The sequence below is a fragment of the Haliotis asinina genome, chromosome 6, assembly GCF_037392515.1.
Source record: "Haliotis asinina isolate JCU_RB_2024 chromosome 6, JCU_Hal_asi_v2, whole genome shotgun sequence".
Taxonomy (NCBI): Eukaryota; Metazoa; Mollusca; class Gastropoda; order Lepetellida; family Haliotidae; genus Haliotis; species Haliotis asinina.
Genome location: NC_090285.1, coordinates 47,306,930 through 47,321,702, shown reverse-complemented (window position 1 = coordinate 47,321,702; position 14,773 = coordinate 47,306,930). Strand labels below are relative to the sequence as shown.

Here is a 14,773-nt window from a genome sequence, read left to right as displayed (position 1 = left end):
TAGATCAATGTAAAATTGATATTTGCAATCTTCAGTGTTTTCGAGTTTCAAGGGTAAGGTCACCCTAGACCAATGTCGTCGTTAATATAATACTTGAGTTGTATGAGATGGCTGCTTGCGGGTCCAGCAAACAAAGCGGTCGCAGCATCTGTCTCTGATATATTGAGCTATGAATGATGACTGCTCATCTGGACTTTCGAATTCATCAACATCCAAGATAACTGTGGGCACCACGGAAACGAAAGCCGACACGAAAACAACGTTACCTGAACGATCTGTTGCAAGTCCTGAGCTGAAGAATTCTACACCAGTCAAACAAACACAAGTAAACGATATTGATCTGATGTCAAAATTAAACCTGTATGTTTACTCAAGCTTTTTTCACTCTGAACTTGTTTTTCATGAACATTTGCAGTCACCATTGTGTACTGAAGGTGAGATTGTACAATAACACCTTGTCAGTGGATGCCCTTCCTTGGCACAAACAGCATATCTTAAAAGACATGATGGCATGGCTCGCTGCTTTTATTATCGTCTCCGCCATGCCTGTGGCTTTGACTCCGAGGTCCATCCATGGTATGACCCTGAACATGTCCAGGGCGTCCTGGAAAATGATGCTTTTAAACTTCTCTGGAATAGGCCAATATACAGCCTGAGACGAATTCCAGCCAACAAACCTGATCTTGTCCTTTTTGATAAAACCAATGAAATTATTTATATCATTGAATTTTCTGTCCCTTTTGACAGCAATGTGATTGGCAAGATTCAGGAAAAGCATGATAAATATGCGGACCTCGCCTTTGAAATGTCTCGCTTGCATCCCAAGTACACTGTCGTCAGGCTCCCCATTGTTCTCGGTGCCCTTGGTTTGGTACCTCCTGATCTCTTGGCGCAGATCAGGAGAGTGCCCGGGTTCTCCACCGGAGCACAGCCCTTCTGACAATCTGGGTAATGCAGAAGGCTGCAGTGTTGGGGAGCCTCCATATTCTCCGGAAAGTTCTTGGTGGGTTCGACTAGGCAGTGTTTCCTGGGAGAAGTCCCATTCGCTGTCTGGGCTGCGTGTAGAGGGGGCGAGGGCCCTGAGCTGATGATGAGCTTGACCAGCCTGATTGTGCCAGGATCACCTGAACCCTCTCTGCTGCATTTTCATTCTAATCTGTAAATAATAATAATATTACTGGAACATTTAAACACATGAATGTAACTAAAGGGGGTTATCATGGATCAGTCATCTTGGTAAGGCTCATCAGAAGCCCTTGCCCTCTTTAAAGGCCCCTTAGACAGCGAACGGGACCACTCCCAGAAAGCTCTGTCTCATCCAACCACCCCGAACATTTAGGAGAGAGTGTAGAGTCCTAAAATCTGCAGCCTTCAGCATCACCCAGAGTGTGAGAAGCGATGTTTTCCTGGAAGCGACGCAGGCTCCCCATGCCAGACAGCGAATGGGACGTGTCCGGTCCAACCCACCCCGAACATTTAGAAGGTGTAGACTCAACAACACCGCTCACCAACACTGCAGCCTTCGGCATAATACAGGGTGTGAGTAGGGCTGTGTTTATGGAGGCAAACCCAGGATCTGTTCCACTGTCAGTTAACTGAGTATAAACATGCTTATGTTTTTGGGGTTTTTTTCCAGAACGACACGTTGAGCGTTCGGGCTTATTTCAAAGAATGATGTAACTCACATTTTCCATGTCACCCTCTACGTATTCTGGGTTGTCTCATTGATGGCTGTATGTGTCCAGTCCAGTCCAGCTTCATTCTGATCTTGTAAGCCCAGTGCTTTATGTACGTACGAGTACAGTACAGACAGGCCGATAATTATTCAAACATGTTTCAAACATGTGGATAAACCGTTCGCTCGTCAAGCCCAAAACTCGGGTTCGATTGCCTGTTGGGTAAAATGTGTATGCCTACTTCCGGATCCGGTGTCCCCATGCCGCGACATTGCTGGAATATTGCATAGCCTAGATACTCACACGCTTTCGTCGTGAGAAAAAGTAAGAAATATTAAAAGAAAATCATGTTGTTTCAACACGACATTGTACCAAATTACAAATTCTCAGATGTCTAGCCACGTAACAGTACTAACCACATTCAGTTTTCAGATCTTGGCAACATAAACGGAAACCAGATAGGGTGGTTTTAAAATGACTTTCTTCGTATTTATAAACATTATTGGCCATGGACTGACGTTTTCATCCGGATGTGGTGTGACATTTATTTAGTCTTGAAATTTAAAAAAATTGCTTCTGTTCATATGGAATGACTAGAGATCTCTAAATTCTAATCCAAATCTAATCTTACCTTAGTTTACAGCTCCCTATTCGTCATAAAACACATCATATGTTGACAGTATATGTTTGGTCATCATCAAAATTAAAACCACTCATTTTACTCGCCTTGTTGCAATATGAACATAACTTGACATCTCCTGTACTCGTCTAGTGCGGCATTGTTTGAACAGGTATCGTTTACAGGCTTATAAGTACACCAGATCTAGCTTTTCCGTGTTTTCAGAACAGAACATTTCTACAGCATACAGAAGAACAGTCTGATGTACATGATTTTAACGGGTGCATACCTCTCAGCACATTTATCCATACCCTCTGTCCATTTGGCCTGTAGACCCCTGGAGATCTGGTACAGCTTACAGAGTACAAATAGGATTATCTTAGTTCACACATGAATGTCGCTTTCTGATTGGCGAAGCGCTGTTCTATTATTTTCAATGTACCACGCTTACAGGGGATGCATTATTTTCAATGTGCACCGCTGGGGATTCCGAACTCTTCTTGTGCTTCATGGTAGTACTTCTTGGCCTCGAATCACATTGAATCACGCATGAAGCACGGAAATTACCGATGTTTTGCGATTGAAAATCGATGGCCGGGAGATAAGTCTAAATCTGTTTACCTTGTGCCGTCTGCAAAATGGCGATTCGCCTCGCATTCAACAGAAGTGCTTCAAACAGTTTAAAATAAAATTCAGGTGTTCGGTAAGATAAATGCGTTGTTCACTGGTCCTTCGGGGCCATGGGCTCATATACCCTCGAGGTGTGTTTATGTTCCTCGAGCCCGCAGGCTCGCAGGCCCCCTCGTGACCTGTGAACAACTTATATATAGTACGTCAATAGTTTCCAGATCACCGTTAGGCTCCTTCCTTCAAAAGGAAAAATAAATAAATAACATGTCAAAATGACCTTTTAGGGCTGACATGTCACGCCTTAGAAAATCCACCTCAAGAAAACATACTCATTAGAGAATCGAATCTAGATGCATAATGATATCAATGCAGCGGGTCAGATAATCAGTCACATGAATCCATCAGTCAAATGTGATGTTTCTCTATAATCTACAAACGGTCTTATTGTGATTTTTACATATAATCGATAAACCTATGACACTACGCGCGCGTACAAAATGAACATTTAGGTGTTCTGTACCATAAATACATTGTTCACTGGTCCCTCCGAGCCCATGGGTTGATGTACCCCACTCGACCAGTGAACAACGTATAATGTATCATGTTAATGTATATCATGTTTACCCTTATAATGTACATATGTTTACCCTTATAATCTACGTATGTTTACCCTTATAATCTACGTATGTTTACCCTTATAATCTACGTATGTTTACCCTTATAATCACAAGATGTTTACCCTTATAATGAACATATTGTTTATCCTTATAATGAACATATGGTTTATCCTTATGATTTACATATGTTTACCCTTATAATCTACGTATGTTTACCCTTATAATCACAATGTGTTTACCCTTATGATGAACATATGGTTTATCCTTATAATGAACATATTGTTTATCCTTATAATGAACATATTGTTTATCCTTATGATGAACATATGGTTTATCCTTATGATGAACATATGGTTTATCCTTATAATGAACATATTGTTTATCCTTATAATGAACATATGGTTTATCCTTATAATGAACAAACTATTTATCCTTATAATGAACATATTGTTTATCTTTATGATGAACATATTGTTTATCCTTATAATGAACATATTGTTTATCCTTATGATGAACATATTGTTTATCCTTATAATGAACATATTGTTTATCCTTATAATGAACAAACTATTTATCCTTATAATGAACATATTGTTTATCCTTATAATGAACATATTGTTTATCCTTATAATGAACAAACTATTTATCCTTATAATGAACATATTGTTTATCCTTATAATGAACAAACTATTTATCCTTATAATGAACATATTGTTTATCCTTATAATAAACATATTGTTTATCCTTATGATGAACATATTGTTTATCCTTATGATGAACATATGGTTTATCCTTATAATGAACATATGGTTTATCCTTATAATGAACATATTGTTTATCCTTATAATGAACATATTGTTTATCCTCATGATGAACATATGGTTTATCCTTATAATAAACATATGGTTTATCCTTATAATGAACAAACTATTTATCCTTATAATGAACATATTGTTTATCCTTATAATGAACAAACTATTTATCCTTATAATGAACGTATTGTTTATCCTTATAATGAACATATTGTTTATCCTTATAGTGAACAAACTATTTATCCTTATAATGAACATATTGTTTATCCTTATGATGTATATCATGCTCATGTTGATAATGTATATCGTTTTTATCCTTTTGTCTGTTTTGAATTATGTTCCTTATGAGGTGGAGATACACAGTGGTCAGTTTAGGTTGTCATGCTGTATGAGGCAGATTACTCCTGTGGAGCATGGCCGTAAACAAGGTGTGAATTTTGTTTAAGAGCTACATATCGGAATTTTAAAAAACAATCCGATTTCTAGAGAGAAACCAGCTTAGCCCAAAAGCAGTATGAGCGATTGATGTTCTGCCTCTGAAACAATAAAATACTTATGACAAACATACATACAAGTAACGTTACATATATTTCGTTTTTAAAAAAATACGAATCATTTTTCCTAGTTGACGTCAACACCCGAATCAATGAACAGGAGATGTGGTGATCGATCTTTCCATTGTTGCCTCCTGTGAACGAATTTCTGATCACATTACCGAAGCAGACTGCGAGGACAGCTGTATAGGAATACTCAGTCGTAGAAGAACTTTTTGTTGTTGATGCGTAATTAAGGATGAGGTTTATGCTAGGATATGTCATTGTCCTTCAGGTCATAAAACTTGGATGCGGAAATAAGTTTTCAAATTTTCGCAAGACAGAAGTATTTGATGAAGTCTTGGATACTGGTCTGAAGACCACGGTCGATGGTGTTACTTTGATGACATGTGCTAAAACGTGTTCTGATGACGCTGACTGTCGTCGTGTGAAGCACTGCCAGGACGACCACGTGTCCGGCCAGTGCAAGATGTACGTGGATGGCAAGAACTGCCCCCACGAGGCAGATGGACGTGAGTGCACGTGTTATCAGAAGGTAAGACTGACTTTGTGGTGCTTTCGTTAGGTGTTTCCAGACACGTGAAGATCCGGGTTTAAATTGGACTTCAGTAACCCATGCTTGTACATAAGAGGCGACTAACGGAATCGGAAAATGCAAACCAATAATTAGGTGTTTGCAGCATCTCCTGAACCAAAATTTGTTGGTTTGGCTGTTTTTTCAACGCCTCGTTCAGCAAATATTCTGGCCATACAGCCTGCAAATAATCGAGATTGTATCTGATGTTTGATTGTTCTTGAACCATTTTTAAGGTTTTGCATGCGTTACTAACAAGCTTACGCCTCATAATGTTTTACAATACAGTTTTCTACGGCATACTACTGAAAATTACCAATAAATTTAGTTTGATATAACTGTAGTCCGTTTTAAGCGTTTCGACTGAAATATCCAGTGACTGCTCACGACGGAAGTTCGTTGTATCCGTCAGTACGTTTTCTTTCTTGCTGCCGCACTGGGCAATATTCATGCAATATGGCCGCGTTATGTTGATAATCGAGGCGAGACAAGACAATTCAGTAATCAATAGTGTGTGCATCTGTTTTCTATTTCTTAATACAACTTAACAGGTTTATATGCATTTACAGATGAAACAATGTGAGGATGACAACTGCGCCTGTGCGATTGGTTTCTATGGCAACAGATGTGAGAAGGTCATAAAAGGTACTTATTACTATTGTGAAGTCAAATTTTGATCATAGTGAACGTAACTGTTTTGGATATAATTCGAAAAACACTTTTCGAAACAATATCTATTAAAATAAGCTGTCTGAAAAAAATAATACTTGATTTCACTAAAATGGTTTTAAGCTATATTGAGGAGCATTATTTTGCGCTTTCTTCAAAATTTATTGACACTCCGCACTATATCTGAAATACCGTTAAAAGATATGTTATATATCACTCAGAATACACACAAGATATATCTACCTAGAGCAGAAATGATGTATCATTTCCACTGTTTGTGTTCATGAATCGTTGTTAAATAATGATAATAATCAGGTGAGCGTTTCCTGCCCTATGAGCGACACTGTCATAAACACATGCAAAGGTTGGTCAATTATTCATCTTGAACACTGGAAGTTATGGTGCCAGTGAAGTAAGGAACTGCATCTGACATTATTTTTGCAACGTAAGCCCTCAAAATAATCGTTAACAGTTTCCCATTTGTCATCTCATTAACAGCTCTTTTATTAATCACCCAGGATATCCATGTGAAGTTGTGTATTCTTGTGTTTCTGTATAACTTCTACCCCCTGTGAATGAGTGAGTGAGTTTAGTTTTACGCCGCGCTCAGCAATATTCCAGCTATATGGCGGCGATCTGTAAATAATCGAGTCTGGACCAGACAATCCAGTGATCAACAACATGAGCATATATCTGCGCAATTGGGAACCGATCATATGTGTCAACCATGTCAGCGAGCCTGACTACCCGATCCCGTTAGTCGCCACTTACGACAAGCATAGTCGCCACTTACGACAAGCATAGTCGCCACTTACGACAAGCATAGTCGCCACTTACGACAAGCATAGTCGCCACTTACGACAAGCATAGTCGCCGTTTATGGGCTCCAGAAGCACGTGTTCCTGGGGCCTATTCTACCCCGGGACCTTCACGGGTATATACCTCCTGTTAGTTTGTAGGTCACGGTACGCGTTTGGGTTATTTGGTTGATTGTTGTTTAACGAAATAGTTAGCAGTCTTCCGTCTGTTTGGTGGCAGTTTGTAAATAATCACGTCTTGGCCAGAGGATCCAGTGATCAACAACAAGAGCATCTATCTGCGCAATTGGGAACCGATCATGTCAACCAAGTCAGCGAGTCGGACCACTCGATCCCGTTAGTCGCCTGTTACGACAAACATGGCTTACGGGACACCAATTGTAGTTCGGAACTATGGGTTTTTTAAAAGCTTTCCGAAATATTTTTAAAAGCCCCCTCATTAAAAGCCCCCTAACCGAAAGACTGTGCATGACTCCACGCTTATCAATAGCACGTCCGGTGCCGCAAGACATCGGATGTACCCATGTGAAGAATCGAACCCGTGTTTTCAGCGTGACGAGCGAACGTTTAATCCCATGGCTACACTCAGATCCATTACTATGAATGAAGCTTGATAATAATTAGGCCTTAAAACTTATGTATCTAATTTCTTTACTTCCTTAACAAAAGTATCAACATTCTTTCAGAAGCATAGATATGTAAATATCGATCTCGCCAAACGTACGTTTTCAGAGTATGCAACATGTCTGACGATAGCTTGCTGTAGCTCTGCATGTTCATTGTCAGAGAAAATCTATTTTCAGAACACATAATTAAGTGTATAAAAGCGACAAAACCCTTCCCACATTCATGAATTAACTGCTCTTTAAACACTGTTTAAGGGCCACACCGTCATCGATCACACAAAAGGGACTCGTCCATGGCGTACAATTCGGACTGTGCTACAAAACTGCTGTATTCTCCAATACACTAAGGTGGTCTCCTTGACAACTGGGAGCGTAGAGGTAGCCTACTGGTTAAAGTGTTCGCTTGTCACGCCGAAGATCCGAATCCGATTTCCCACGTGGGTACAATACGTGACGCCCATCTCTGGAGTCCCCCGATGTAACAATGCTGCAATATTGCTAAAGGTTTTTTAATAGTTTTCCCAGCAATGAACAATAGGGTCTACATATGAAACACAACAGAAACTCAATGCAAAGTTTTTTCGTCAGTTTGCATCTTGCTTTGACGTATGTTTTCTTAAGCCATAGCTGAATAGTTAAAAGGGAATCTTTTGCAAAAAAATTATCTTGAACCAAGTTACAAAAACGTTGTTATAAGGGAGAGAGGAGTCCCAAATATAACGTTCCTTCAATGTAAGTTTGCAGCGTTGTTGTTATGTTGTGACATAAGGTTGTAATCTGACGCGATACTAAAGTTGTGACGTGACCCATTTACAACCTTCCCATAACGTTGCGGAAACGTTGATACGTTAGCTGGGTTCGACGTGCGTGTATTCTATAAACTTACGTGATTGTTACCACTGCATTCCTTTCCCTGGAGACAAAGGCTAGAACTGTTCTTCAGCAACCCATGCTTGTCGTAAGAGGACTGCGTGGATGTCTTATGATGTCCATCACTTGACTGTGATGGCCGCCGTCATATTGGTGGAATGATGTTGAGTAAAGCCTCAAAAACAGACAAACAAACAAGCGAGGACATGTCATTGTGACGAAGGTTTCATTATGTCAAATCAAAACATAAGCCTCATAAACCAATTCAGACAATGACCTACTTTTCAGCCGAATTTCATCACGTGAAAGGGAAACAGCTATGGCTAGACTTCATATTTACAAATGTACGCCCCTGTCAGAGTAGGACGTACAATGATACTTGTCTAGTAGACGAGCCTCGTTTTGAGATTTCAACGATTTCCGCCTGTCAAAGCACGTTGTACGAGAGATCACGCTGCACGGCGTGTTTGCAAGCATTAGAAGGAGCGTAGTGTTGCAATAAATAAGTGTATCAGATAGCTCTGATTAATATCTATATATCCTGTTGAATGAGTAGGTGTCAAATTCTGGACTGGTTATTGGTTGCGCAAAAGGAATGGAGACAGTTGTGTACTCAGTGTTTTGGCTTTGAAATTTTTAGCTATGCAGTTTATAATAACAGCATGATCAAAAGAGAATCATTCGCGCTCACGCAGTCACAAAATGTAGATGTCAGTGATTAGATGGTTCAATGATGTTCACCGCTGGGGAGCAAAAAATAACCCCACGTCAAAGACTAAGTGACAAATATGAAAACACACCTCGTCTCTTAAAGGGATCGTCAAAATAATGCAGGATAGTTTTTCTTCAGTTTTACTATCGCCACGCTAACGTTAACGTTCCACTTAGGATGGCAGGCATTGTTAATGAGGAAAGTTCAATAATGGTACTTTAATTATGTTAGGCATTAACGTGCTCAGACAAATATTTGTAATATTTATTGTTGGAATGCACAGTATCTTACAATGGGATTCTAAAATATTGACATTATATTCACTTACACATGGGCTACAGTTCATAATTACTCCAGTCTTTCAGTCACGTAATAGGATTATATCCTCTGTACTCTTTACTCGTGCACAGCATAATATCATCACCCCTTAGCTATGTAATGCATCTGACGGGTGTTATCAAAGAAGGTATTTTACTCGTTTAATCAATGTTGTTTTCAATGCATGCAGTTAAAAATAACGTCTCTTTCATTCACGCAGTCTGTCTGATAGGATATCTGACTTGGCATTGCACATATTGATGCTTATAATGATTACTTGATTGTCTCGATTATGTTTAAACCAGTCCCACTGTATTACAGCATTACACAGTATTACTGAATGCGGCAGTAAGTACCTATATAAAAACTCTAAATGCATCATTGCTCATTCTGTCTGATACACAACTTGATTTCATATTTTAACTCGGTGAGGTCACCCGCTGAGAAGATTATAATGCAAAATCATAGCCTGGCACAGCGCGACATTTGCTGTTTGCTGACGTCATTGTGGCGTTATAGTACATATGACACGATTTGCTGTTTGACGTCATTGTGGCTTTTACTGTATACGACACGGTTTGCTATCAGAAACGGCATTCTCTTTTCCTATCTTCTACTCGCCCTGTTTTGATGCTAACGACCCAGAACCACTCGCTTTACACACGGTCCCGGAGTCTGCCATGACACTTCCAAGCGGCGATCATGATCGATGAGTTGACTGAGAGGTGTCAGCGACAGACAAGCTGTAACCTCTTGGCCACAAATGCCACTTCTGTTCCCCACATTCACAGTATAACGCTACAATGACGTCTAGAGCAACTTATGCCACGTGTAGCATAGCGCCACAATGACGTCTAGAGCAACCTATGAAATGCATAGCATAACGCTACAATGACGTCTACAGCAGCCTATGAAATGCATAGCATAACGCTACCATGACGTCTAAAACAACCCATGCCACGTGTAGCATAACGCTACAATGACGTCTAGAGCAGCCTATGAAATGCATAGCATAACGCTACAATGACGTCTAGAGCAACCTATGCCACGTGTAGCATAACGCCACAGTGACGTCTAGACCAGCCTATGCCACGTGTAGCATAACGCCACAGTGACGTCTAGAGCAGCCTAAGCCACGTGTAGCATAACGCCACAGTGACGTCTAGAGCAGCCTATGCCACGTGTAGCATAACGCCACAGTGACGTCTAGAGCAGCCTATGCCACGTGTAGCATAACGCCACAGTGACGTCTAGAGCAGCCTATGCCACGAGTAGCATAACGCCACAGTGACGTCTAGAGCAGCCTATGCCACGTGTAGCATAACGCCACAGTGACGTCTAGAGCAGCCTATGCCACGTGTAGCATAACGCCACAGTGACGTCTAGAGCAGCCTATGCCACGTGTAGCATAACGCCACAGTGACGTCTAGAGCAGCCTATGCCACGTGTAGCATAACGCCACAGTGACGTCTAGAGCAGCCTATGCCACGTGTAGCATAACGCCACAGTGACGTCTAGTGCAGCCTATGCCACGTGTAGCGTAACGCCACAGTGACGTCTAGAGCAGCCTATGCCACGTGTAGCGTAACGCCACAGTGACGTCTAGAGCAGCCTATGCCACGAGTAGCGTAACGCCACAGTGACGTCTAGAGCAGCCTATGCCACGTGTAGCGTAACGCCACAATGACGTCTAGAGCAGCCTATGCCACGTGTAGCATAACGCCACAGTGACGTCTAGAGCAGCCTATGCCACGTGTGGCATAACGCCACAGTGACGTCTAGAGCAGCCTATGCCACGTGTAGCATAACGCCACAGTGACGTCTAGAGCAGCCTATGCCACGTGTAGCATAACGCCACAGTGACGTCTAGAGCAGCCTATGCCACGTGTAGCATAACGCCACAGTGACGTCTAGAGCAGCCTATGCCACGTGTAGCATAACGCCACAGTGACGTCTAGAGCAGCCTATGCCACGAGTAGCATAACGCCACAGTGACGTCTAGAGCAGCCTATGCCACGAGTAGCATAACGCCACAGTGACGTCTAGAGCAGCCTATGCCACGAGTAGCGTAACGCCACAGTGACGTCTAGAGCAGCCTATGCCACGTGTAGCGTAACGCCACAGTGACGTCTAGTGCAGCCTATGCCACGTGTAGCGTAACGCCACAGTGACGTCTAGAGCAGCCTATGCCACGTGTAGCGTAACGCCACAGTGACGTCTAGAGCAGCCTATGCCACGTGTAGCGTAACGCCACAGTGACGTCTAGAGCAGCCTATGCCACGAGTAGCGTAACGCCACAGTGACGTCTAGAGCAGCCTATGCCACGAGTAGCGTAACGCCACAGTGACGTCTAGAGCAGCCTATGCCACGAGTAGCGTAACGCCACAGTGACGTCTAGAGCAGCCTATGCCACGTGTAGCGTAACGCCACAGTGACGTCTAGAGCAGCCTATGCCACGTGTGGCATAACGCCACAGTGACGTCTAGAGCAACCTATGCCACGTGTGGCATAACGCCACAATGACGTCTAGAGCAACCTATGCCACGTGTGGCATAACGCCACAGTGACGTCTAGAGCAACCTATGCCACGTGTGGCATAACGCCACAGTGACGTCTAGAGCAACCTATGCCACGTGTGGCATAACGCCACAGTGACGTCTAGAGCAACCTATGCCACGTGTGGCATAACGCCACAGTGACGTCTAGAGCAACCTATGCCACGTGTGGCATAACGCCACAGTGACGTCTAGAGCAACCTATGCCACGTGTGGCATAACGCCACAATGACGTCTAGAGCAACCTATGCCACGTGTGGCATAACGCCACAATGACGTCTAGAGCAACCTATGCCACGTGTGGCATAACGCCACAGTGACGTCTAGAGCAGCCTATGCCACGTGTAGCATAACGCCACAATGACGTCTAGAGCAACCTATGCCACGTGTGGCATAATGCCACAATAACGTCTAGAACAACTTATGCCACGTATAGCATAACGCTATAATGACGTGTGGAACAACCCATGCCACGTATATCATAACGCTACAACGACGTAGACCTTCAACTGTTCTATACATCATACATGACACAGTTTGTGGTTGACGTTATTGTGTCATTATACCATATATAATCATGTTTGCGGGTTAACCTCGATGTAGCGTTACACTACATTTGACATTTTGCTGTTTGACGTCAATTCAGCATTAGCTGTGTATGACACTGATTGCCGTTGACAACAGTGTAGTATAGGCTGACTAATTGAAGGCTGACGTCATTGTAGCGTTATGCTATACATGACAGAGGTTGCTTTAGACGTCCTTAAAGCTTTATACTTTACATGACACGATAACTTGTTTCTTCGGTTACGGTCGGTTTTGAACACGACAAATAATCTGGCTTTCCACTATAGCAATACTTTAGATGAGTCCAAAGCTCAATTTTGCTTTTAAAACTTGGCAAAGGTTTCCCAAAACCAATTACATTTAATGTCAACAACAAAGTCCCATTACAGAAACTTCTGCCTGAAAGTGTACATAAGTGTAAAGAAATCATCGACAGCTCACTGTAGTAATCTTTATTTTTTAAAGGTGGCAATGATACCAAACTGTGCTGGGCCGGTGAAACTGGCAATGATATCGACCTGGGCTGAGAAATTGCAACTAACAATGTTTCAAGATGTATACTCGTGCTGGGTCCATGAAAGTGGCAGTGGCCCTTGGTAGTGGCAATGATACTGGGTTGACCCGCAAATATCATGAATACTGTAGAGAATACTCTATCATTATCTTTCTTCCAGACTGCAGTGAAGGCAAGCACCACGGATTTGAGAGTCTGAAAGAAAAACTCTCCTACGTGCAACCAGATGGTGCCGACGAGCCATTTGAAGTGCTCTGCGAATTTCAGCATGGCGGCCTGACTGTGATCCAGTCTCGCAAGTTGGCAGCTTCTCATGTCGACTTCAACAGATCCATGGAAGAGTACGTACGGGGATTTGGTCGTCCGGGTTATAATCACTGGCTTGGACTCAAATACATCAGTCTCTTATTCGCATCAGGGGACATGAAATGTAACATTCTTATGATGTATGAGTCGGACTATTGTCAGGTGTATTATGACCGCTGCAAAGTTGGGAACGAGGCAGACGGCTATAAAATTACCATCAGTGATTACTCAACATCCTTCAGCAAACTGTGCGGGAACTCTTTGACCACCGTGGACAACATTAACAACGCCCTCTTCTCTACCTACGACTCTGACTCCAGTGGTTACGACTGTGCATCCAAGATGGCGGCTGGCTGGTGGTACGCGCCAACGACCACCTGCACAAAGGGGAATCTTAACGCCCCGCTTGTAGCCAGTCCCGCCCAGGGGAACGTACGGCTGAAGTGGATTCTTGATAAAGGAGATACTACTTTCACTTCTTCTGTATTCAGAATTACAACGACATGATTGAAATGTTGTGCAGCAGCGAGTAAGAAAATATGATTTGTTTTGCTTGTCTGGTTTGAAAAGTCACTATTACTCATACCTAAGGATAGCGTTCTGGGTCGTCCCGATCAACGAAGCGATCGCAGTGCTACAATAGTCGTAAGTGTGTGTTAAAGTATGGGAATTTCTATTATCTTAGCGCTACGATCGCAAAGTGAAACGTGGACATGGGTTTCGATCAGCAAAACGTTCGTAGCGCTACGACATTCGTAAGCCTATGATAAACTATTGAGTTACGAGGGGTCGTAACGTTACGCTGTGGATCGGGACCCTGAATTGCCTCATTTTCACCCAAGAGTGACCTGCCAGCCCCATGTTAGCGTATTCACCAGTCTGAAATTCTATAAAACCACCAGTCTTTTGCTGTTTCTTGATAAGTCAAGAAGCAATACTCCAGCTAAATGACTTGCAATTGGATTGAAAATTATGCACTCATGGAAACAAACAACGGAACACTTGAAAGTACAAATGTTCCATTATTCTCTTCCAAGTCTCATCACAAGCTTTGCATTGCACAATAGGTGGAATTCTGGAAAGAAGAGACGCTTGGCCTTTCAGCTGTTCCCTCATGTCTTTCCATAAGTATATACCAGACAATTCACTTACTAACATCTTTTTCACCTTCTCATACTTTTAGTGTCCACTTTTTGACATGAACAGATGGATCATGTGCGGATAAATAAGTGGTAACCTTTAGAGAATGTCTTTTGCTTGAGCCTTTAAATAACTAACAGAAAATGATGTTTGCGCTGACAAAATATTCTTGAAATACTGCTTCCGTGATTTGTGA

At 42.2% G+C, this 14,773-nt stretch overlaps 1 protein-coding gene across 1 annotated transcript; it reads left to right on the top strand.

Moving 5' to 3' along the window:
- The first annotated feature begins 5,146 nt into the window (after window positions 1-5,146).
- On the top strand, window positions 5,147-13,944 carry LOC137287918 (fibrinogen-like protein 1). Its single transcript, XM_067820291.1, has 3 exons — window positions 5,147-5,443; window positions 6,052-6,127; window positions 13,292-13,944. The coding sequence occupies exons 1-3, from the start codon at window positions 5,147-5,149 to the stop codon at window positions 13,942-13,944; spliced, it is 1,026 nt and encodes a 341-aa protein (XP_067676392.1).
- Window positions 13,945-14,773: the final 829 nt, after the last annotated feature.

Excerpts from the sequence above, each read along its gene's own strand:
- LOC137287918 (XM_067820291.1), top strand. The coding sequence starts at position 5,147 with ATGAGGTTTATGCTAGGATATGTCATTGTCCTTCAGGTCATAAAACTT. Across the intron at positions 5,444-6,051 it reads AGTGCACGTGTTATCAGAAG|ATGAAACAATGTGAGGATGA; the intron begins GTAAGACTGACT and ends ATGCATTTACAG. Across the intron at positions 6,128-13,291 it reads ATGTGAGAAGGTCATAAAAG|ACTGCAGTGAAGGCAAGCAC; the intron begins GTACTTATTACT and ends TCTTTCTTCCAG.